The sequence below is a fragment of the Amphibalanus amphitrite genome, unplaced genomic scaffold, assembly GCF_019059575.1.
Source record: "Amphibalanus amphitrite isolate SeventyFive unplaced genomic scaffold, NRLGWU_Aamphi_draft 000782F_arrow, whole genome shotgun sequence".
Classification (NCBI taxonomy): Eukaryota; Metazoa; Arthropoda; class Thecostraca; order Balanomorpha; family Balanidae; genus Amphibalanus; species Amphibalanus amphitrite.
The window spans coordinates 144,258-169,495 of record NW_024882276.1 but is presented as its reverse complement, the minus strand read 5'-3'; the positions used below and the strand labels follow the sequence as shown (position 1 = coordinate 169,495).

The 25,238-nt window shown below is 51.5% G+C and overlaps 2 protein-coding genes across 4 annotated transcripts; one reads left to right on the top strand and one right to left on the bottom strand.

Annotated features, from left to right (window-relative positions):
• Positions 1–539: 539 nt before the first annotated feature.
• On the bottom strand, positions 540–4,765 carry LOC122366069. Of its 2 annotated transcripts, none has more exons than XM_043337850.1 (4): positions 4,592–4,765; positions 3,916–4,071; positions 2,869–3,012; positions 540–2,304 (listed from the first exon to the last, which is right to left on the bottom strand). In XM_043337850.1, the coding sequence occupies exons 2-4, from the start codon at positions 4,034–4,036 to the stop codon at positions 1,649–1,651; spliced, it is 921 nt and encodes a 306-aa protein (XP_043193785.1). In that variant the 5' UTR covers positions 4,037–4,071; positions 4,592–4,765; the 3' UTR covers positions 540–1,648. The 2 variants fall into 2 exon arrangements, with proteins under 2 accessions (XP_043193785.1, XP_043193786.1); XM_043337851.1 differs by having other exon boundaries at positions 3,916–4,086; positions 4,592–4,669.
• Positions 4,766–15,974: 11,209 nt separating this feature from the next.
• Positions 15,975–25,214, top strand: LOC122366068 (josephin-2-like). Of its 2 annotated transcripts, none has more exons than XM_043337848.1 (6): positions 15,975–16,110; positions 16,426–16,499; positions 17,064–17,278; positions 17,872–18,079; positions 18,398–18,605; positions 22,977–25,214. In XM_043337848.1, exons 2-6 carry the CDS (start codon positions 16,443–16,445, stop codon positions 23,033–23,035), a joined length of 747 nt encoding a protein of 248 aa, XP_043193783.1. In that variant the 5' UTR covers positions 15,975–16,110; positions 16,426–16,442; the 3' UTR covers positions 23,036–25,214. The 2 variants fall into 2 exon arrangements, with proteins under 2 accessions (XP_043193783.1, XP_043193784.1); XM_043337849.1 differs by lacking the exon at positions 15,975–16,110 and adding an exon at positions 16,116–16,138.
• Positions 25,215–25,238: the final 24 nt, after the last annotated feature.

Below are 25,238 nucleotides of genomic sequence, written 5' to 3'. Positions count from 1 at the left end.
TAGATTTGATATGTAGATAGAAGAGCGCAGGGACTATCACACATATTCCGTTTTTTCGAAATTCGAAAAACTTTCGATATTTTTTTAATATTTTTTTTTTGTGTCAATCACAAACTTTTGAAAGTCCGAGATAGCAGTTTTGTAGCGCCGTCTTTTCTCTACTCAAGCAACATAACGAACTTTGAAATTGCTTGTTAACTGTAGCTTTTGTGAGCATTTCAAGATTTCATGTTTTTTGCTCATTTTGCTCGAACATTACCTCACTTTGACTAAATAACTCCTGACCTAAGGTGACCAAAGACTTGAAATTTTGTGTGAAGGTGTCAAATTGATGCTCGGGAAGGTACCGAAAATTTGGCGGCGCTGTGCGCCGCTGTTTTCTTGCTATCTAGGAAAACCACAGGGGGCATATTGCCCCCCCCCCTTACGGGGCGAGGGATGAGCGTTAATTTCACGACACTGGTCAATATCTTCAAGTTCAAATGAGGTAAAATAATACATGTTGCACAATGATACAAACTTCGCAAACGGTTACATAGTTAGTTGAGTTATGTTTATTATTTATCGAGCCACATGTTTCAAATAAATTGTATTAAAAAACTCATACCAGAACAATTGCTTACGTAAGTAGGTAGAATAGCCTCAACGTTTGTATCACTAAAAGGTCGTGTGTTGAGGAGTCAAGCATGCGTGCAAATAATAAATAAATGAACTTCAATAACATTTCCTAGATTCGCATGATTCTTACAATGCTGACAACGTGAAAGCTGATACATCTATGACCATTAAAGGCATATTACATACATGTAGCGTGCGACTAAATACGCGAGTGATTGGACCAATAGGTCCATCATTTGCACATATCACATATTGCACAGTCTCAAGTACCCACATAGAACAGTCATACATACAACTGCAATAGTTCCTTCTCACGTATTCAATTAATGCGATATTGAACACTCAATGTAATCGCTAATGAATCAGATAAATGATTCCGGTGATGTGCTTCAATGACATTAGCTGTTCCTATGCTTCAACCTGCTTTCTCAGTCATTCGATGTGCAGATATTGTAATGCAGAATATTATGCCTACAAATAAGTTACAGGCAATGTGTGGAATCAGGCATTCAGGTATTCTGTATGTAGAATGCCGACCTGACCGAGTTAGGAGGCACTCTACAGATTCAGAATGACTAGAAATTCTGTAAAATTGTACGCATGCATCCAATGTCTCCCAGTAAGTATCTCTTTCATTGTACATTTAGTGAACTCCTTTGTATAAGGTATCGATCATCGGTGGACGCCCAGCCGCCTTCCCTCTCTCACTCATCCCCCTCCCCTCCAGTGGCAGACAGTCGCCTTTCAGCGTACCACCACTGTTAGCTGCAGATGTCATTTGGCCGGGGTCACTGTCGAGTCTGGCCGTTTGAACACCCCGCTCGAGGAGTCGGGTCGTTTGAAGGCGCACGGTCCGTCGCTGATGGGGGTCGGCCGGACGGATTCCTCTCCGACGGGACGCCGGCCAGTCAGTGTCGTCGCCAGCTCATAGGCCAGTCGCTGAAACGCTCCAGAGTCGACGTTCTCGGCGACCAGGCTGAGGACGAAGAGGTCACCGAGCCCCAGGGCGTCGGAGAGGTCACGGAGGTCGTCAGGGTGGGCGAGCGGCGCGCGGCGGCTGAGCGCCGCCACACGCAGCTGGGGGATCGGCATGGTCACCAGCCGCCAGAGCAGGCTGCAGCCGCTGATCACGGACAGGATGATCAGCCAGAACCATAGCAGCAGGTAGACCTTCTCGTAGAGGGCGTTCAGCGTCAGCACGCAGATGGTGTCGGTGGTGGCGCCGTCGGACCCGTCCGCAGCCGGCAGGGTAACCCGACACCCGGTCATCTTGGGAAACTGCTCTTCCATCGGTCCGGGCTGGTCCTCGACCCAGCGGTGACTCACAACGCGAGCCCCGTAACCGAGAAACCCCCCGCCGAGGTAGGCGTCCATCAGAAACAAACTGCTGATCACGTTGACGAAGTTGAGAGCCTCGCAGGCGACGTAGAAGGACAAGTAGGCCTGATGTTGTCCCCTGGTCCTGCGGAAGTACTGAGTGACGTTCGCCAGACACAGAGGCTGTCTGCTGGTCGAACATCCGGTTGCTGGTGTCCTGGACGATGGAGGCGATGGTGCGTCCCTCCAGGGCGTTCCAGATCCAGTGCGGCAGGTAGAACAGCAGGCCCTGGACGATGAGCAGCAGCGCCGCCCACGAGTAGTAGCTGTGACGCCGGCCGTGGGGAATGCCCGACTCCTCAGTGGTGCCTGAAGGGGCCAACAGGAGCGTTATTAGCTGATCTATTGTGCGTTTTGTGGGTGGTGGGGTGGAATTAAACATGTGGCAAATGCAATAACGTTGAGACTTGAATATCGTAGAAGAATAACCGTATGCTCACTATCTTTTAACAATCCAAAATTAGCCTAAAATGAATGAATATATTTCGGAAACGTTCCCTCTAGTACTTCGCCACCTTATAACGTTGAGACTTGTTTAAATTTCACTTCAGTCTCTCAATGTTCTATTTCTGTGGCATGGCACCGTTCAGACTGTCAAACTATAACTGCGCTACAGCTATTGACTGATTCAGCAGCGATTTTGTTGTCGTTTTTGTTATCAATGAGACGGACGAATCTATAATCTATATCGCTCAAATTTATCCTAATGGATTTCTTAGGAAAGATAAACACCCTGCTGCTGCGTCTGGATTGTTTACGAACATGGAACACTTTTTGTGTTTCCATTTTGTCTTGAACCACTCTCAGCCCCCTAACTCTAACACATCCCCCACCACCCACTTCCGACGATAGCGGAGTCCCGCTGCCTCGTACCGTCTGTCGGCTTCAGGCTGTAGGTGCCGGCCGACCAGCAGAAGGCGTTGATGACCGGCGTCGAGGCGCCATCGCTGCCGGCGGCCGGCTGGCACTGCAGGGGATCCACCATCAGCCCAGTGGTGTACAGAAGGCCTCCGAACGCTGCAGGGACGACACATACCAGTCTGACGTCACCACAGTGCGACACATACCAGTCTGACGTCACCACATCGGGACATATAGCGGTCTGACGTCACTACAGCGGGTTACACGCCACCACAGCGGGACACATACAAGTCTGACGTCACCACAGCGGGACACACGCCACCACAGCGGGACACATACAGGTCTGACGTCACCACAGCGCGACACATACAGGTCTGATGTCACCATAGCACGACACATAACGGTCTGACGTCACCACAGCGGGACACATACCAGTCTGACGTCACCATAGTGGGACACATACCAGTCTGACGTCACCATAGTGGGACACACAGCGGTCTGACGTCACCACAGCGGGACACATACAGTCGGACGTCACCGCAGCGGGACACATAACTACCAGTCTGACGTCACCACAGGGCGACACATACCAGTCTGACGTCACCACACGGGACACATAGCGTTCTGACGTCATTGCAGCACGGGCGTCTGTTGCAACAGGTAACCATGGTGAGGACAGAGTCATCGTGAATTAGTGACAACTGCAGATGTATGGATGTTACAGCAATCCATGAGTGCAACTTAGTACCGCAACTGCGACACATTCCATAGGACGAATATGTTTCGGGTGGAGAATCCAAAGAAGCAAGCACAAGTCATCCTTCAAGCCGTCTTTTATGGCGACTTTTTCTTATTATCGTTATGATTAGCAACGTCTATTAAAACTATCATTATAGACAGGCAAATGAGTACCAGGTCACATGTTGACTGTAACATAAAAAGTTATCGATGTCTCCTTTTTATTAATCTACACTGAAAATATCCCACGAAGAGTGCAGCTATGTTTTTTTTTTTTGCGGGGTTTCCTTCCAATCACTCATTCTCCGCTGCTAAACTCACCGACAAACACAGTGGTGGTGGCCCGGTAGTGCAGCGAGAAGGCGCCCGTGTCGATCTTCACCCGGGTGGAGCCGAGGCCTTGGATCGCCTGGGCGACACTCTCCAGCGCCATGGCTGCCATGGCTGGTCCCTGCCGCGTCGACCTTCAGCGGAGCGCTGCAGGAACGAGCGCTAAGGTAGTGTAACATAGGCAGTGAGTAAGCATAAGGGAGATTTATGCAACGAGCCTGGGGTTAGCACTCAGGTGACCTCCAAAACAAAAGTACACCATTCGACGCACCAGCGCATGACAAACACGATGCTGCCTAAATCGCGACTCCGCAAGCATTTATGGCGAATCAATTTACAAAAAAAAAAAATCGACTCCTAGCATGTGCATTTAACCTGACCTCATAGGTATCTGGTTGACCAATAGCCAGCGACTTTAGCATTGGGTGCCAGTTTTTGTTAAGTAGGTGACAACGGACAGGCTCGTTTTTTCCGCCATGCACTAGCTCAATGATGGGCGAAACGGCGGGGAGGAGTTTCGCCCCCTCCGCTCAATCGGGGCACATGTGGAAAGCCGATGAATCCAGCGAGGGTAAAATAACTTGAGGTAATTTTAGGTTCCGCATTTTGCACATTATTATTTAGCTTGTATATTGACTCACCCCTGTGCCCACCCCCGTTCACTCACCTGTTCGGACTGAGTTGTCCTTCCCGTGTCCGATCCGGAGTGCAGCGGTGTGCCCGTACCGACCTCCCCGCGTCCACTGGCTCGGTTTGGTATGGACCACTGCCCCGACCGGCAGCCCCTGAGCCGTGACACTATGGCGTGAGTCGCCACACTTGGCCGCCGGCCGTCGGTGTTATACGAACCGTCCGAATGCCGACCATTACACTAAGGACGGCGCCAGGCTACTCGCGGAGTGAGTGGTGTTCCTGGAAACGCAAACGGCCGGCGCGGCTTTAATGACGCTACTGCAGGCACCTGGCGAGTGGTGGTTAGACAGGTGCTTTATGATGTTCCTTTGTGATGTGCCGACGAAGACCTTTTCATGTGGATTTGAATGGATTCTTTGGAAGCCTGTCTTGTTATCTTGTGATAGTTGTGGCATGAAATTTGGGATATCAATAATCAAATAAACGTACGTAGTTATTTACTATATCATAACCTAATGATTAAGTTGGTAAGTTACAGACAAACGCGAAAACGTAATCTTTGAAAGATATATTTGCTTACAATAAGAAAGGTACATACCTACGTTGCACAAGGTGAGGAGTCACTTACATCCCGGAGAGCGTGTGAATCACATGCCAATGCTTATTTTCATGATGTGTGTTCGCTGGTTGATGAACGGTCAAAACGGTACAACTTTTTGGATTGTTGATGTGAGCGCAGCATGTGAAACCGCCGATGTGAGATTCGTCAAACGGAACAAAGTGTGGCCGCCAAGTATGACCACTATCCAAGTTCAAACAATGTATTGTCAGCTCCATATTAGCCCTGTGCACTTGCACAAAAGAGGCCTGAAAGGAGGTTTGAAAGAAGGTTGATGAAAAAAGGTCTGAAAAAGTGGGGGCGTAGAGAGAGAGAGAAAGAGAGAGAGAGAGAGAGAGAGAGAGAGAGAAAGAGAGAGAAAGACAGAGAGACAGAAAGAGGGAGAGCGAGAGAGAACGAGAGAGAGAGAGAGAGAGAGAGAGAGAGACAGAGAGACAGATAGAGGGAGAGAGAGAGAGAACGAGAGAGGGAGAGAGAGAGAGAGAGAGAGAGAGAGAGAGAGAGAGAGAGAGAGAGAGAGAGAGAGAGAGAGAGAGAGAGAGAGAGAGAGAGAGAGAGAGAGAGAGAGAGAGAGAGAGAGAGGAAGGGAGGGAGAGGAAACAGACAACACAGACAAGACGGTCATACGCTTGTGGATGTGACTTATGGTATGATCAGTATGTAAGCTTGTGATATAAATTTTTCTCGCCTATTTTTGATGGGTTACTCCGTGCCCCGACTGTTTTGCTTTATTCCCGGGTTGTACCGCTTCTGCCTTCCATAGACATAATATTATTTGTGAATATACGTTCCTTTCACGGTGTATGTTTCGTCCTCGGACTACTTCCACAACACACTGCTAATAGTACCTGCAGGTCAGGTGATCGGGCACAGTGCCTGCCGGCTGCCACGGTGGCCCACGTTTATAGGAGCGAAACACGGGAGGTGGAACTACTTTTGCTGCTGCTATGAAAAGAGGTCAGGTCTTATAGGTCAGTTTTTTTTTGCAGAATGAACAAGGTAAAAACGTCAAAATTTCAGGCGGATATTGCAATTTCAAAGCGCCAAATTTACTTTCTGACACGTTACCGGCACTTTATGTGTCATGTTAACAGTTATTTAGGTATGCAGTTAATAGCATTAAATGCAGATAAAGCCTGACTTCAAACACAGAGTGCAGGGACATTACCGCGACTTGATCAACATTACCGCGACAGCTATCTACACTCCGCTTTCCACTTCACGTGTTATGCGGTGCAACATGTCAGGCGCAAATGGTAGTGACACCTAGTGGCAGTGGTTCAACATAGCATTGGAGCGATGCGGTGCAGCATAACTTCAGGCGAGTATGCTAGTGACATCTAGCGGCAGTACTATAACATTATTGGGAAGCTGTGCGGTACAGCATGATTTTAGGGTACAGCATAACTTCAGGCGCAAACGGTCCTGACATCTGGCGGCGGTGCTGTAACATGAATGGGAAGACGTGCGGTGCAGCATAACTTCAGGCGCACAATGTAGATAGTAGCGACTGCAGTATAACTTATGTTTGAAGGAGTGCCAACCGTCGTGCATCATAATGATTATGTGAACAGATGATGGGCAGACCGGCGAAGCATATAAACATGAGGCTATTTGTGGAACACATCTACTTTAGGTGCAGTAGCTAGGTATGTAATATTTGCCTGTGCCCATTGAGTAGTTCTGAGACAGCGCTTGTGGCACCAGCTATGAGCCTTTTTGATATGGCTTTGTGGCCTCGCATCTGCGTTGACAGCTGGTACCATGCATTGCGACTCTAATGCTGTAGGTCTCTGAATTAATTTTTGTAAGATTATAGACTTCTGATTGGGAATGAGGACCAACGACGTTCTAACTATGGTTCTAACATCTCGTCTTGGGAAGTCTCAATGTGAATAAGCAAAGCATAAGCTCTACGCCCTAAGAAAGCTACGATACTGTTTATAGTCCGGCGGCTGGTCCGGCCAACAAAGAGGCATGTCATTGTTCACTTTCCCATTGTTCGTGTCTCGAGTGCCACATTCCGCCGACGATGCACAATGCCCACATATGACGTGTCACTAGCATCAAAGAGCGCAGTAGTTTCCGGAAATGTATTGATTCGCATTATGCATTGGCGTCACCAAACGTCTACAAATTGCGGCATCAGCAATGGCAGCTAAGCCGCGCCGCGCTATTTCATTGCATCTTAATTACAGAACGCCGGTTCGTTTACAAGTACGGGGTCGCACGACGGACCATGGCACGGAACTGGCGCGCGATCGGCCCCGTGGTGGCCGCGCCGTCCATCACCGGCCTTCGGCTGAGGTCCCGCGGACGGGCCGCGCCCGAGAGCCACACAGCCCAGCAGTAGCGCGCCAGACAGCGCTGGCTGCTGGGTGTGCGGCGCACCTCCGGCTGGAGCCACCGCGCCTCCGGCAGCGAGCGCTGTGCGCGGGCCGCCGGCCGGTACCGCTCGGAGGTGCTGGCCTGGACCTCGCTGTGGCATCGGGCTGCTTCTGGAGACGGTGTCTGGAAGTCTACTGCCGACCGCACTTCGGTGGGAGCTCGGCGAGACCCTGTTTCAGTTTCTAAGGCCGTTAGGGATCGAGAGTTTCCATTCATCCAACCGGCCGCGGAAGATTGGTTGGGTATGCATTGTCTTCCAATAGAAGTTGAGACCGGCTGAATAGCGCTAGACTGATTGACTCCAGTCTGTGTCGGAGCGGGCTGGATGGTCAGAGACTGGCTCAGACTCGTCAGCAGCAGAGCGGGCTCAGACTTGACAGGCGTCTTCCGACCGGTGCGACAGGCGGTGAGAAGGTCCGACTTCTCACAGTCGGTGAGACTCGTCTGCAGTGAGCAGCGCTCGCCGGCTGTTCGGCTGGAGTTCTGCGCGTTCTCACACTCACTCGGCCTCAGGCTGAGAGTGGACGTGCGCCACGTCACCTGGGCAGACGACGGCGCGCCAGAGTCGCCCAACAGAGCGTCTCTGAGGCATGATCCGGTCAGCTCGGGTCGGAATCTGCTCGCGGGCTTGTCTCTCACACGGTGGTAGGTGCTGTGCCTGGTGGTGATGGAAGCAGGGATGCCGGAAATTTGCAGACCGTTCTCCGATCTGCTCTGGTCACTGTGAGAGCCGCATGATTTCTTGACAAACATGTTCCGATGATAAGCATGTTCCGAGTTCCGACGCACTATTTGACGGTTTTGTGGTATGTGATAGTTTTACAACTTTGATAGTTTTACAGCTTTCTTTCTAAGACCTAATTCAATATCCCCTGCCTAGGACCTTGCTGTTTTTTTATATACCCTGGTTTTTTATAGCTATTCAGTTTTATTTCGATAAGATTGCAAACGCGTTCATTGGTTTCTCGTGCCCTTTTGACAGTTATGTCTTCAATACGAAGTGTGATCAAAGCCGCGTTCAGCAGGGGAAGGGGAGGGGGCTGAGACGGCGACTCCCGTTTCCTTCCTTCACGCATGTCTCTCAAAACATGCATTTTATGACAATATCTCCATAAACCACAATTATATTCATTTCTCAACAATCACTACGATTCCATGACACGTCTAAATCGATTTAGCGAAATTTCACGTGCGTTTTTCTCGGAAACTATTTACCTTATGCAAAAAATGAGCGTATATATGGTTTTAGCTAGCACCTAATCCTATATTTACATTTTTAAATTACGCCTAAATGCTATGATGGAGCAAATCCATTTTTCAAAATCGGCTTAGATTGTGCCATGGAAACGTAGCCAATATATTCCCTTTCCCGCGCCAATACCTACAAGGTGTACTAAAAGTTTGGATTCTGGTATACCCGTGTGACCGAACTATGAAACCAACTGAGAAAAAAGTAAACGGTACCTGAAAGGCAAAAGAATAAACGGAAGCATTATATTTTTTTTCTATTGGAACACCACGTCAGTCAGGTGGTTCCAGCGAGTAGTAAAGTAATCTTGGTTCCAGCTAGAGCCACGTAACTATGTAGACCGCCAGAGAGCACGCTCCCAATCACCTTCTCCAGCGTTACTAGTGCGTTGATTCTCCCGCTGTCATCTGAGATTTTGTCCTTTAGCTCGCAGTCAGCTGGTCAGTCTGATGGGTTAGTTGCGAACACTTTTCCTTTACGCACCCCCAAAGGAAGGAGTGTGGCGCTGCCAGATACCATGACGCTGCTTTCACACGAAATCCATTTCGAACATTAAAATGCTAAAAGAATTTCATGATATGAAGAAATTTGTTGTAAATGAGACTTAGTGCAGATTTGGTCCAATTAGGTGCATTCGCCAGATAGCCCGTCGTCAGGACGGCTTTTGGGCATAAGATAAATATCAATGTGGCGCAAACCGCACGCATCATAAATTTATATTTTTGTAGTTTTTTAGATGAACAAGTTTTATTCATTCGTATGCGCGAGCATGCCAGTAACGCGTGACGAAAATGGCTTCAAGATTTCTGGGACACTTTTTAGTAGACATTCTGTCAAATGAAACAAATTCAACCCGCGACGGGCCAGTGCTCGGTGCCACCCCCACCGGGCCGGGGGTGTTTTTAAACCTGGGCCTGGAAGAAAAAACAATATTTGGAATCCTGGAGCACGTAGCGACACGCGTTGTATCTTTGGAAAAAGTAAAAGAACATATGAAGAGTATACCTCAGGCAAATTTTTCTAGCTCAGTTAGGGTTGAGCGGCTTGGGGTACAACCCCCTCTCGGTAGGCATGTGTAAAATCGGTAATTTTGGCGAGGGTTAGGTACTAAATTAGCTTTAGTGCTAGCTAGGTCAAACAGCCAAGATTGTCTCTCCAGACCGCAATGCTGACTACCCACTGCTCAACCATGGATATAAAAAAAGGTAGCTTAGCTCGACCCCTGCGGCCTGCACCCGGCCTAACACTTCATGTCGTTACGTTACGGTAAATACGGGCTGTCCTTTGACCATGGACAGGGGCGTCGCCACGGATTTTTGAGTGGGGGGGTCGGGTTTCTAGTCTTCACCCGATGGGTAGGGGTGTTTTTTTTTGCCACACTTCCCAGTTTTGTGCGTGCGTATGTGTGTGTGTGCGTGTGTAACAAATCGGCGCGCAGCGCCGCCAAATTTGGTATAACCTATTGATACCTACCTACATCACTTGCGTAAAAATTATCACTGGTCACTTAAGGTCAGGTCGCCATGTCAAGTTCAATTATACGGTATACCTCTATAAAAACTTTCCCCTCTCGCCATTGTTGTAGCTTTTCTCCCATAACTTCGAAATTTGGTACACTGTATAGCTACCTAATGTATGGGGTTATACGTGTCAGCAATTCATTATTCTAACTGAGGATTTACATCTATGATCTGAAGGCAGGTCAAATACGTGACCTCATCATTAGAAAATAATGAGAAATTAGAAAAAGCACGAATACCTCCTGCTTTGAAAAAGTTCGTCAGAAACGCAAAATATCTTTGGAGCCATGACAAATCAGCTCATCATTGCCAGGGACAGGGTGCAACTTATGGCGAGTGATGACTCGAAAGGTCATTAGTGGAAATGTCCATCGATGGCCACCAGCATTTTTTTTTTTCTACAACTTTTGACGAAGACGCGGTAGAGCGATGACAGAACCTGGAAGGTGTTCACTGTTCAGCTCAACAACACGGATCCGTTCATATGCAGCAGGAGGTCCTTTTTCGATCAGGACATAACGTTGACCTGAGGTCGTTTTAACGTTAACCCTAGAACGCCTAGGGGGGGGGGGGTGTATCAACCCCCCCCCTGAGGTTTTTTCGAAGTGCACGCTAAACGGCTTGTCGTAGCGGGCTGAAATTTTCAATACCCTCTGGGGCAACCTTTGCGCATCTTTTGCCTAAAAAAAAATTGATCGGGTCATGTCAGGTCACGGAGTTATGACGTCATAAGAGGTACAGCCTCCGGCCGACAGTTACCAAACGTGTGCGCCGAATCCCTAGGTTTTCTGCCGGTGATACCCACATTGTTTGATGGATCATGATGAAACTTCCCATGCATGTTGGGGCAAGCATTGGCTATCGTGTGGTGCAAGAAAATTGACCGGGTCAGGTCAGGTCACGGAGCTATGACGTCACAAGAGGAACAGCGTCCGGTACTATTTTTGAAAAGCGCCCGAACCACTATTTTGCTAATTCTTGTCACCTCAATGGGAATATGCAGCAATATTAGCTTCTATAGGGAGCAAATGGACCTCCCAAATCCAAAAATACAATCAGATTTAAAAAATTTAAATTTTGATTTTTCGAATTTCTGCCGCCGACTGTGACCTTGCCGACTTCCGGCGCTCCCAACGCGCCATTTTTAGAGCTAGGGAAACGAAATACATACCAAACGATAGAGAATTGATCAAGGAACACGATAGTGAAGATTTCAAGTCGATATCTCCCACGGTTTTGCCGCAATCGCCGCGGAAAGTTGAAAAAGGTCTATTTTTCCTAAAATTTGACCTTTGACCGGTCAAAAGTAGGTAAAATGTTGACCTAGGACCAAAAAATATACCACCAATCGCGAGATCTCGTTGAGAGCAATCCGTTGGTTTTTTCCGCTAAGCTCTACGACCTTCCGTTTCGAAACGCCAGGGGGGGGGGTCGTAACAACCCCCCCCCCCTGGTCGTTCGTGTTATGAGAAATGGCCTGGTCGTGCGAGGGTTAATTCTGAATGGTCAAATTTTAACTCATGTGACGCGTCTCAAAGAGATAAAGACAGTGGTGACAAGACAACATATGTATATACCATACAAATTCACGGAATCGAAAGTTATTGCAAAGCAGATGTTTCGGCAGAATCTGTCCAGTTAGCTGTTTGCCTTCTTATGGGCCAAACATAGACCTGAGATGAAATCTAACGCGAAGCTAGCGAAAGAGCGTTAAAAGAGCTATCGAATAGTTTTCTGCTTCACTGTAGCCCTTCTATTGGTGGTTTCCCAGTCGCTAACGTATAACGTATACTAAACTAACGCTGAGGCATGCTTTCGACCCCTGATCGATCTACAGGTTTGCGGAAAAAAGAGCATGCTGCTCGTGACGAGAGAAAGCCGATGATACCCATTTACAAGTTTTCGGGTCATCTCAGGACTCAGGTCATCGCCAATAAGTAGAGAAACTCGGGACCTGCTAGAACTTAACGAATGTAAGTTGTGATGGTTTTTCGAGGTTCTGATTACGAATGTTATCTTAGTTTTGAACGAAGATGATGACTCCATGCATTTGGGGTAGATCAGGTCAGGTCAGATCGACCAGTACCTAATAGTGGATGACCACCACCGATTGCTTCCTAGCATGTTATATGAATAAGCAACACAACTACTTCTTAAATGTTCAGATGGGCGCTAAGTTCAAAATCAGCTCCAAAAACTACCCTATCAATTAAAAGCACGTTATGAAAAAGTGAACTAAGGTCATCTTTATTTGAATCAGGGATATCGATTTATTTTAAGTAGGTGATTAACTCGAGCGCACCGGAAGTTTTGTTGCAATCGGCTCCTTTTTGCGCGACTTCTTTGCGAAAGCCCGAGACGGTTCCATCTGACTCCCTTTCCCCTACATGTGCACTGTACAGCTAGTTGTGACGGTAGCCATGGGGCTGAGGCTAGTTTGTAGTTTTGTAGTTAGGTACTGAATACCTACTGATCCGACGAATCGACTGCGACCATTTTTTTAAAACGGTCAGACGAACGCTCGGGGCAGTTTTGGCGCGTCCAATCCTTTGAGGGATAAAAAGGTACTAGGAAACATTCTTGTGCTGGTGTTCCCCGCCCACAGCTAATTGACCTTTAGGTAACTGGCTAATTGGCTTTAGGGAGCTCTTGAAGTGATTTAGAATCTAATGTATTTGTTGGTGTTGCTGACGCCTGCTTCACTGACATAAAAGCTAAAAAAGCATACTCAGCATCGCAAAAAGTGGGGGGGGGGGGGTCGACACCCCCAGTTTTCAAGAGTGGGGGGTCACGACCCCCCCCCCGACCCCCCCGTCGGCGACGCCCCTGAGTCCATGGAAAGGAAACTGGTGTAGTAAGATATGGAAGCTAAATATGGCGGATCATCAAACTTCCCTCTTCTTGCGCATTTGTCACATTTCTGACGCAGTACATTTTCTTTTCGACGCGCAATCCATGTACGCATTTGGTACGCATTGTTTAGTTTGAGATGCAAGTTTATATAGCCTTGGATGCAAAGCTACGAGCAGGGAAATCCGCAGGGTTCCTTTTCCTAGGGAGTGTCTAAAAAGCAGACGAGATTAGCAGACGAGCCCATGCTCAGTAACTACTGGACCGATTTTGATAATTCTTTCACCATTCAATAGCAGGGAAATTATATAGGTGCCGTTTTTCGTTTTTTGGCGATTGGTTCACTTTGACTGGACCAATCGGACCAAAATGATCCAGAACCATACACCCCCTTAAAAGCAGACGAGCCCATGCTCCGAAACTACTGAACCGATTTCGATGAAACCTTCACCATTAGATGCGCCGTGGTCTGAAACGGTGCCGCTTTTGATAATTTTTTGATTGGTCCACCCTAAGTGGTCCAAATCGGTCCAAAACCCTTAAAATCTGTTGCAGACGAGCCCATGCTCCGAAACTACTGGACCGATTTCGATGAAACCTTCACCATTAGATGCGCCGTGGTCTGAAACGGTGCCGTTTTTGATAATTTTTTGATTGGTCCACCCTAAGTGGTCCAAATCGGTCCAAAACCCTTAAAATCTGTTGCAGACGAGCCCATGCTCCGAAACTGCTGGACCGATTTCGATGAAACCTTCACCATTAGACGCGCCGTGGTCTGAAACGGTGCCGTTTTGGATAATTTTTTGATTGGTCCACCCTAAGTGGTCCAAATCGGTCCAAAACCGCTAAAATCTGTTGCAGACGAGCCCATGCTCCGAAACTACTGGACCGATTTCGATGAAACCTTCACCATTAGACGCGCCGTGGTCTGAAACGGTGCCGTTTTTGATAATTTTTTGATTGGTCCACCCTAAGTGGTCCAAATCGGTCCAAAACCGCTAAAATCTGTTGCAGACGAGCCCATGCTCCGAAACTACTGGACCGATTTCGATGAAACCTTCACCATTAGACGTGCCGTGGTCAGAAACGGTGCCGTTTTTGATAATTTTTTATTGGTCCACCCTAAGTGGTCCAAATCGGTCCAAAACCGCTAAAATCTGTTGCAGACGAGCCCATGCTCCGAAACTACTGGACCGATTTCGATGAAACCTTCACCATTAGACGCGCCGTGGTCTGAAACGGTGCCGTTTTTGATAATTTTTTGATTGGTCCACCCTAAGTGGTCCAAATCGGTCCAAAACCCCTAAAATCTGTTGCAGACGAGCCCATGCTCCGAAACTACTGGACCGATTTCGATGAAACCTTCACCATTAGACGCGCCGTGGTCTGAAACGGTGCCGTATTTGATAATTTTTTGATTGGTCCACCCTAAGTGGTCCAAATCGGTCCAAAATGCCTAAAACCCGTTTGTACTTTGTCAGAGTCCGGATAGATTTCTGCAGCACAGAGGTGCCCCAAACCCATTGTAATGCATTTTGCTTTCCAAACTAGAGCAAAAATGCATGCTAATTGGGCCTGGGGCACCTCCGCGCTGCGGAAACCAGCTCATCGGTTGACTACATGAAAACGTATTTTTGGGCTGTACTTGAACCGATTTGGACCACTTAGGGTGGACCAATTAAAAAATTATCCAAAAGCGGCACCGTTACAGACCAGAGCGCGTTGGTGAAGGTTTCATCGAAATCGGTCCAGTAGTTTCGGAGCATGGGCTCGTCTGCAACAGATTTTAGGGGTTTTGGACCGATTTGGACCACTTAGGGTGGACCAATAAAAAATTATCCAAAACGGCACCGTTTCTGACCACGGCACGTCTAATGGTGAAGGTTTCATCGAAATCGGTCCAGTAGTTTCGGAGCATGGGCTCGTCTGCAACAGATTTTAGCGGTTTTGGACCGATTTGGACCACTTAGGGTGGACCAATAAAAAATTATCATAACCGGCACCGTTTCAGACCACGGCGCGTCTAATGGTGAAAGTTTCATCGAAATCGGTCCAGTAGTTTCGGAGCATGGGCTCGTCTGCAGCAGATTTTAGCGATTTTGGACCGATTTGGACCACTTAGGGTGGACCAATCAAAAAATTATCAAAAACGGCACCGTTTCAGACCACGGCGCGTCTAATGGTGAAGGTTTCATCGAAATCGGTCCAGTAGTTTCGGAGCATGGGCTCGTCTGCAACAGATTTTAGCGGTTTTGGACCGATTTGGACCACTTAGGGTGGACCAATAAAAAAATCATCAAAAACGGCACCGTTTCAGACCACGGCGCGTCTAATGGTGAAGGTTTCATCGAAATCGGTCCAGTAGTTTCGGAGCATGGGCTCGTCTGCAACAGATTTTAGGGGGTTTGGACCGATTTGGACCACTTAGGGTGGACCAATCAAAAAATTATCAAAAACGGCACCGTTTCAGACCACGGCGCGTCTAATGGTGAAGGTTTCATCGAAATCGGTCCAGTAGTTTCGGAGCATGGGCTCGTCTGCAACAGATTTTAGCGGTTTTGGACCGATTTGGACCACTTAGGGTAGACCAATAAAAAATCATCAAAAGCGGCACCGTTTCAGACCACGGCGCGTCTAATGGTGAAGGTTTCATTGAAATCGGTCCAGTAGTTTCGGAGCATGGGCTCGTCTGCTTTTAAGGGGGTGTATGGTTCTGGACCATTTTGGTCCGATTGGTCCAGTCAGAGTGAACCAATCGCCAAAAAACGAAAAACGGCACCTATATAAGTTCCCTGCTATTGAATGGTGAAAGAATTACCCAAATCGGTCCAGTAGTTACTGAGCATGGGCTCGTCTGCTAATCTCGTCTGCTTTTTAGACACCCCCCTTTTCCTAGCCTATTACCTGTCCTGTAATTCAGTAAGTAAGTAAGTAAAAACCATTAGTTTTGCTCTGGTATAATATTTTCACGTCATTGATTATTTTTCTCATGATTGCTGACTGCTGTCTGGTGAAATTCTGGTGTAACTGGCCAAAAGTAAAGTAGCTGCAACTGGTGGTTTCTTGGTTTGTAAATTGGCCAATGGGCTTGTTGTGTTGACAGTTGCTTTATTGTGCAATCTAAGTTATTGATTTATAAAGGGTAGACAAGACAATAGTACAATATAAAGAGCATGAAGTGATTGAATGCATGATTGCATTTATTTTTATTCCTTAGCTCAGAGATGTGTTTTCTGTTTCAGGGTGCTGGTGTGTCAATATGCCATTTTTCAACAAAACAAATATAACCCAAGATGGGATTTATCATGAAAAACAGGTACGTTGTAATTGTAAATGTAACAACACGTTTTTGTGATGATGGTTATTGGTTGGCATTTTATAGATACGTAAAGCTGATACCTATGACATGGGTATAGCCTTTTTCAGCCTCTGACTCTCCCACTTATTGCTTTAGGATCATCACTACAAATTTTAACATGACCTTGTCCCCCTCGAAGCGGTTTGATGTGGCCATAAATCTTGGCTTCTTTCTACTGGGCGATGCCGGTCTCTTTAATCGTCCAGTAACTGCTGCCTAGTCCGTATCTTATCATCTACTCTTCAATTATCGAGCAGGCAGCTGTTTTCAGCCAGCTGGTGGGCGTAACGTCTTAGCTCGTTCAGTCATGGTGAAAATGTTCTTCAAGTCTAAATGTGGTATGTTGGGATAGATCCACTAATGAGGTTGACAGCACACATTGCAAGGAATTTCACCTATACGAAGGCATTTATGTAGCTACAATGTATTGATAGAGCAGAGGGTCTTTGCAGATTATATATCTGCAGGTTGTTTGAACTAGTAGGTAAGATGCTCTAAATCTATCTCCTCTCCCCCTCTCAGGTACGCGAGCTCTGTGCGCTGCACGCGCTCAACAACGTCCTACAATGCCGTGAGTTCAGCGAGCGCCAGTTGGACGCCATATGCGAGCGGCTGGCCCCCGGCTCCTGGCTCAACCCGCACCGCTCCGTGCTCGGCACGGGCAACTTTGACGTCAACGTGCTGATGGCCGCCCTGCAGCAGCGCGGCAGGGACGCCCGCTGGTTCGACAAGCGCAGGTGGGCGGGGAGGGCAGGGAGGGCTGCAGCTAGTAGAGCCCCTGACCGATGGGGATTCGTACTTAGCGATGTGCTCTTTGCTTCTGTGTCGGTCGGGCTTTATTTGAAATGCGAAATGTCATTCAGACGTGACATGGCACGTATTATTAGCGATCTTCGTGCCTTTCCATTTTCACTGTTCTGTGAACTCTAAATGGCTTATATCAATGCCTCACTCACTCTGACTGATTCTGACACTGACACATTGGTCTTTTGCTATGACTGGTGTCGAGTCTCACAGCGAGTGTTTTAAAATGGACATTTACCCCGCGTTCGATGTCTCTCGGACGGCGAAGAATCTATGTCGTCCGGCCAATCACGTTTCATAACCGCAGCCGAGCCCCCGCTGACCTTGGACGGGATTGGCCGGACGACGTAGAATCTTTGCCGTCCGGGAGACATCAAACGCGGGGTTAGTTGGCTTTGTAGGTGTGTGGCTGAAGTGTGTAGTCGTGTGTCATCGTATCAGGGATTATTATTCGTGGACACATTTCTTGTCAAGAGTGATTTGATATCTCGGAACTTTGACGCAAACGTTCTTTGGCTTCTTTCAGGAACGTATCCGACCTGGTGCTGGAGCACATTGAGGGTTTCATCCTGAACCTGTTCACCGAGTACCGTCTTGGGCCGCTCACGCTGCCCTATTCGCGACGCCATTGGGTGGCGCTGCGCCGACTGCGCACGGCAGGCCTGCCATCTAGTGAGCCGGCCGCCTACTACAACCTCGACTCCAAGCTGCAGGCGCCCGAGAGGATCGGAACGGTACGGAAGGGATGGACTGAGTCACTGATAGACTGCTGTGATAATGTACGGTTCTGTTTGATTCTGGTGGTTCCAGTGCTGCATTCTACAAGTCAAATAACACTTCTCTTCAGAGCCAGACATAAAAGTAAGAATTTGAAAACAAATGCCTGCTTTAACAGCTTCTTGCTCAGTGCTCAGAATGGTTCTCACTGCTCGGCTTTCTGACAGCTTGACGGCAGGTTCATTGGGGATTCAGCTGCTGTTTACAAGGTATTTCATCACTTGATGTGCCCTGAAGGATCAGACACTGATCAACCTTTTCACGCCGTTCGACAGGAGGAGGACCTGATCCGCTACCTCGACGAGCGGCTGCGCTCCAAAGACGTGGAGCTGTTCGTCGTCGTCAGTCAGGAGGCGGCCGAGGACGGGCGGTGGATCCGACCGGCGCCGGCAGCGCCACCTGTCGACCGGACGGCGGACTCGGAGTGCGCGCCGCCGCCGCCAGAGGCGCCCGAGTCGTCCTCCGGCCGGGCGCGGGTGCTGTGCTCCTCTAACGGCTGATGATGATGATGTTCCTCCCGGCCCCAGCTATTGCCGGGGCGTAGCCGATCGGCTCTGGAATGAGCGAAAGCCGGCGGCAAAGGCCGCCACCACGTCGTCCCGTCGTAGGTCAGGTGGTCGACCGTGCATGTTTCCCAGCGCGTGGAGGCGCGTGCCGCACAGGCACGGGCAGCGAAGCAGCACGTGTCGCGGCGTATCCGCCTCCTCGCCGCACACCAGGCATCGAGCCGCTGGGCACTCGGTGTCGGCGCAGCCCTGACAGGTGTCAGTTGGGCGGCGTCCGATGCGGTGCAGGTACTGGGCCGACTGGCTCCAGTGTCCCGCCCGCAGCTGATGTGTGTCAACCGCGGCCATCCGGTTGTCACCGCTGACCGGTCCCGGTAGATGTTCTTCACCGAATATTTCCTTGTACCAGCCGTCTGGCCATGCACGTTGCCACTGGCGCCGGGCAGACCTGGCGGCGGCGCGGGTGGCGCTCCTGGTGTCAATAGGGGCATTTGACTGGTCCATGCCTGCGGCCTCCTTTGCGATTGCATCGGCGCGCTCGTTGCCGGCCAGGCCACAGTGGGCGGGCACCCACTGGAGGTGCACCGGTCGACCGCGCTCCACCAGTAGCAGCAGCTGCTGCCAGATGGTGGCTCCCAGCTGGGTAGTCTGGGCTGCGGGACCGCTCTCCAGTGTCATCAGCGCCGCACGGGAGTCTAGGCAGGCTATGATTGGGTCGTCACCGCCGGCGGGGGCGGCGTCCTCTTGCTCGATCTCCACGATCTTTGCGAGCGCGTCTCGGAGTGCAACCAGCTCCGCTCTTGTGCTCGAACAGTAGACGCCTGCTGGGGTTCTGACCTCTTCCGTGTTGCCGTTCGGGAGGGTGATGTGGGCGCCTCCTCCGCCCGATGTCACTCCTCCTGTCGCTGATCCGTCCGACCATATCCAGATCGCGCGCTCCGCCCCCGGGAGCTTCTCTAGTAGGTCCTCTGCCGCGGTTCTCCGGGACTCATCTGATCTGCCTCTTGCGCATGCGGGTCCAGCGGTGGGGGCGATGGAGACTCCTTCCGTAGGAGTCCACGGAGGGAGAGTTGCCGCAAGGCTGGGCTCGACTGGAACATCCAGCGCTCCCAGGTCGCGTAGGGTGTTGCGCCCCAGCTCGCGCCAGCCGCGAACGGCGGAGAGGCGGGAGTGCTGTGTCGCGGTGGCCACGGCTCTCAGTGGGTCGTCTGGAGGCAGCGAGGCTGCTCTCATCACCATTCTCGTGGCTAGAGTGGTGCGTCGCATCTCTGCCGTGGCCATGCCGGCCTCCGCCATCAGGCCGTGCGTCGGCGTCGACATGGGACAGCCGGTGACTGCCCTGGCCGCCGCGCGCAGTTCCCGATCGACCAGCTCCACGTGGGACGGGGAGGCCGCCGGCAGCCAGGCTGCTGCAGCGTACTCTAACGCGCCGCGAACATAGCCGTTGGCTACTGTGCGCAGGTGATGCTCTCGTAGTCCCCATGAGTGGCCGGTGAGCTTCCTCAACTGTGCTGTGCGTGGGCGGACCTTGCGGCGCAGGCTGGCGCAGTGTTCGCCGAAGTGGAGGAGGCGGTCTAGCGTCACTCCCAGCAGCTTGACATGAGATGTTGCGGTGACGTCCGATCCTGCGACCTTGAGCGTGACATTCTTGGCGTCAGGGGCCCACTGAGACAGAACCAGGATTTGGGTTTTGTGGCCGGCGATGTTCATCTTGTTCTTGGTCGCCCATCTCGCCATCATGTCTGCCGATTGCTGTGCTCGGGACAGAGCCATCTGGATGTTCGGGCCGGCGCTCACTGTGGCGGTGTCGTCTGCGTACATGTAGCAGTCCGTGCGGGGCACCTTGCGCAGCTCCTCGATGAGGTCGGCGGCCCAGAGCGTGTATAGGGTCGGCGCGAGCACGGATCCCTGCGGCAGGCCGGCTCTGAAGGGCCTGTCCCGGCTGCGAACGCCGTTTACCTCCACGCAGGCTCGGCGATCCCTGAGCAGCTGGAAGATCCAGGTGACGAGGCATTTAGGTAGGTGTCTCAGCAGTTTGTTCTGGAGCATCTTGTGGTCGATGGTATCATATGCTCGCGCGAAATCGTAGGCGACGAGCACAAACTTGTCTGCAGTGATGCCGTCCTTTGGGCGGCCGCGAGCCTTCGGCTTGTTCCAGCCATCTTGTACCGACTGGATCAGCCGGCTCAGGTTATCTTCAGCGGCGCGGCCACGGCGGAAACCCACCTGCTCTGGCGGGATCAGACAGTGCATCTCGCAGAGGTGCGTGAGACGGGCGGCCACCATCCGTTCGGCGAGCTTAGCCACAGTGCTCGTCAGGGCGATTGGACGATAGCTGGAGACGTCCTTGGGGTTCTTCCCTGGCTTCGGGATCGGGATGATAGTAGCCCGTTTCCAGCTTGCCGGGATCGCGCCCTTTGTCCAGGTCGAGTTGATCAGATGGAGCAGCGTCTCGCGCGCTCTGGGGCCCAGGTGCTGCAGGTGCTCCGCGCATACTTGGTCCGGACCCGGCGCCTTCCGCGACTTCATCTTCTTCATCTGGGCGTTCATCTCTTGCATAGAGAAAGGCTGGCAGGCGTCTGTCCTGTTATTACCACAGGAGCAGGGGGCCCGCCGACGTCCTTTCAACTCCGCCTTGGTGCGCCTGTCCCACTTCTTGCTGCGCACGTGCTTGCTGACAGCAGCGTACGTTGCGACAAATGCCTCGGCCTTGCTACGGTCCTCCACGGCCTCGCGGCCGCGGTCCCCGTTGATAGCTTGGCCAGGGGCAGTTGACTGTACACCGCCCTCCATCTTGCGGAGCAACTTGGTGATACGGCCCAGGTTCGCATGTTGGTTGAGCTCTTCTGTGGCGAACGTCCGGAACGCTCTCTTCCTCGCTTCCTCTTCGGTCTCCGCGGCCTTCTTCTTGGCGCGTTTCCACGCCTCGCGGTTCTCCGGTGTGGGCGACTGATCGAGGGCAGCCCTCGCCTCTCGTCGCTCCGCCACGGCACGCTCCAGCTCCGGGTCCAGCGCCCATGGCTTCGGGTCGGCCCTGGCCCCTCTGGGTATGTGTTTCGCGCTGGCTTGCATGATGGCGTCTGTGAGGCGGTTGCTCAGCTGATCGACGGTCAGATGAGCAGGCGCGGCGGCTGTGAGTGCAGTCTCGCAGTCTTGGGTGTACGCCGTCCAGCTCGCCTTCCGGAACGACCATCGGGTCTTCCGGATCCGTCGAGGCCGGCACCCGCTGACGGTGACTGTCATCACCTGTGGCAGGTGGTCACTGCCCAGATCATCACCGGTACGCCAGGTGCAGCGTCTTGCCAGGTCTCGGTGTGCCATGGACACGTCCGGTGCAGTCGGCGGGCCGGTTCCGTAACCAGAGCGGGTGGCAGCTCCGGAGTTGAGGGCCTCCCATCCATTGGTCTCCATCCAGTCTTGCAGCAGTTGGCCGGTACTGTCTGGCTCGGTGCACGACGGGTCCCAGGTTCCGTGGTGGGCATTGAAGTCGCCAGTGATGATGGCGCTGCTGGTTGTTGGGAAGGCGGCCATGGAGAACCGATCCACGCGTTCGTCGTCCCCTGTGGCTCGGATCGGGGGCCGGTATACGTTGTGGACGTCGATGCTGGTGATTGAGCTCGGTCTTGGTCTTGCGTTAGTGTTCTGCGTCTGATTCGGGTGACTAGAGTAGAGGAATACCCGGGTGGCGCACCATTCCGTGGAGTCGTCCAGAGGGTGGAGAGGCGGTTGGTCGATGGTGGTGAACTGAAGGCCGTCGCGAACGAAGAGTGCCACGTCTCCGCCCTTGACAGGTCCGCCGTCCCTCCTCCCACGCGCCCGACGGGTGACCACAGCTGTCTGGTACCCAGGAATTGACGGGTTCTTGTTGGCCGCTAGCTGAGCCTCTTGCACAGCTACCACGTCCGCCTTCGTTGCGCTCAGCCAGCGTTGGAACTCCTGCATCTTAGTGCGGAGCCCCTCCGCGTTCCAGGACACGATGACCAGGCGGCTTCGCGCGGAGCGGTTCAGGCGGTAGCGGCGGTTCTTGGCGCGGCGACTCCGTCCTCCCCGGGCACGGTCGCTGCGGACACCCGGACCCCCGCCGGGGGCGCTACCGGCGGGGTCCGTGTCGCTCACTTATCTACTGGGACCGGGGCCGCCTCGGCTCTGCTCGCCGCGCGGCACCCGATCCCGTAGATGCTCTTGGATGTTGAGGTTGTTGGACGACGTGGTGGCGCGTCGGCCAGCGGCGTTCGCCCCCTGCAGGAGGCGTGTTGTGGTCGTTTGGTTTCCCCCAAGCGCTCGCCACGCCTGGGGTGGGGCCAGGCCCCTCCACCGTCCACCTCGAGGAGGCGATCCACGTCGGACGGCTCCTCTAACGGCTCGGTGGTGCAGCCGCACCACCACAGCCACGGACAGTCTGGTTAGCAGGAGCACGGCCCGGGTGGTGGATGACGGGGGACTGGGCGGCCTGGCTTGGGAGTCTGGGAGGGCCCGGACTCTTGCCCAGACACCGCACACCGCTAGTCGTCGACTTTGTTCACAAATGACAGCACTCGGCCGTGCTACGCAGCGTCACTGGCGACCTTAGCAAAGTCTGACGTCACTGGGGCGTTGTAACGTCACAGGGAGGCTGTGCCGGGTCACGGGGTCGGTTTGGTGACCTAACAGTGCCTGTGGCACCGTCCATGCGCGTTAGATCGCCGGTGCAGCGGTAGGGGACGGACTGGTCTGGCTGAGGGTCGTGATAGCTATGTTGGCGGGCATACAGTTGACCCGTGGGGTCGTAGATTCTTCAGATTTACCTGGGATCAGAGTGGAATGGAGTCTATGGCCCACAGCGTATAGGTTAACCAGAGTCTAGACTTGTTCGCCTGAAAACTAGTCCTGCCAGCTCAAGGCAGAAACAGGCTCTTTTGTCATTCGGGAACTCGCATACAAGAGCCTATTCAGATACCATAGACCTGGCTCGCATCAGTGGCACGCACGATGGTGCATGCAATTAATGCGAGCTAGAGTTGATGTATTTGAACGGGCTCTCGCAGATGACTCTCTGACTGCCCAAAGAGTCTGTTTCAGCCTTAAGGTGCTAGGCACTCCACTCCGGAGTCTAGGCTTGCTAGGCCAGAAACCAGGCTTACTAGGCCATGACTAGGCTCGCTAGGCTAAAGACTAGGCTCGCTCGACCGATGACTAGACTCGCTAGTTCAAAAGCTTGGCTAGTTAGGTCAATGACTAGAATCACTAGGCCAAAGACTAGGCTCATTATGCCGATGGCTAGGCTCGCTAGGCCAAGGCTAGGTTCCACTAGGCCAAAGGCTAGGCCCGCCTGGTTGAAGGCTAGGAATGCTATCCTGTAGACTAGGCCCGAGCGGCCAGAGCTTAGTTTCGCTTTACGGGAAACTGATGGAAGTACCATGGCTGTTCGACTTTGCCTGCTGGTCACACGATTGGGTTAAGAGCGCGTGGCTGATATTAGGGACCGGACGTCTCTTTCGTGATTTAGCTGACTTGTCTAATATTTGGCGGTGTCAAAGTTTGACGCTTCGATATGTGTTCACGTTTGGTCATGATGTGAAATGTGCAACGCGGATTTTGTGCGGTTGTATCGGGCGCATATAGACTAAATAGCTGGAAATATTTATGCTATGAACAGATTAATATATGGACACAAGACATCGAACAGTTAACTTATAATATTTTGTCGCTCAACTTCCACTTGTATGTATCGGTGAACTTTGTTTCCAAGTGGGCGTTAAAGAGGGACGATAGGTTATCATGAAAGACTAACTGGGTTGTTTAATGTTTTTAAGTTGTTCTCTGTTCATCGTTTCTGAGCCTATTGGCTTGTTTTACTATTCCAAGCTGCTTGTTGCTTTAGTTACCTATTCTATTCGCCTTATCTTTCTACGGCGGCGCGTGAATCGAGTTGATTGCAGGTGTGTGACGCCTTTTTTCTATTTCCATCCCCTGCTTCTTCTGTCCCTCTGTTCGCCGGTCCCTGTTCCGTGTTCTGTCCCTTCTCGCTATTCTGTTCCCCTTCCTTTTCCTCTCCTTATTCCGTGCCCGGTGTGTTCCCCTCTCCTTGCCCCTTGTCCTGTCGGTTGCCCCGCTCTGCCCTGCCTTTCCCATGCTCTCTCTCTCTCTCTGTCTCTCCTCTGTCCCCTCTCTCGTCCCATCGGCGGGGGTTCCCCGATCCCATGGACGATGGCTGCGAGTTGCAACAGACGTCTGTTACGTCTAATCGGTGTTCCATTTCCGGCGGTGACTTGCGCTGTTTGTTGAGTGGCTTATTTTGTTTTTGATTGCCTGACACTGGTGATTATGAATCGCGTGCCTTTATGAGTGTTCAGAGAGCGCCACTCGCTTGAATGAGTCACACAGCCTTGAAGTGATGCGTGTATTTGCCCGGGGGCATAGCTGCGGTAGATACTGGAGCTGTGTGAGCGTTAGCCGCTGCTGATGTCGCACCGAACACGACCTGCGAGCGGAACTGATGTACTGCACTCGCGTCACGCGAATGGAGCTGTGTGGTGGTGATATGTGGTCGGCAGACAGGGTAAATAAAACTCGACAGCGGGTACCTACTGCTGCCGTGAGACAGCTATTGGCGTGTATTATCTTACTCCAT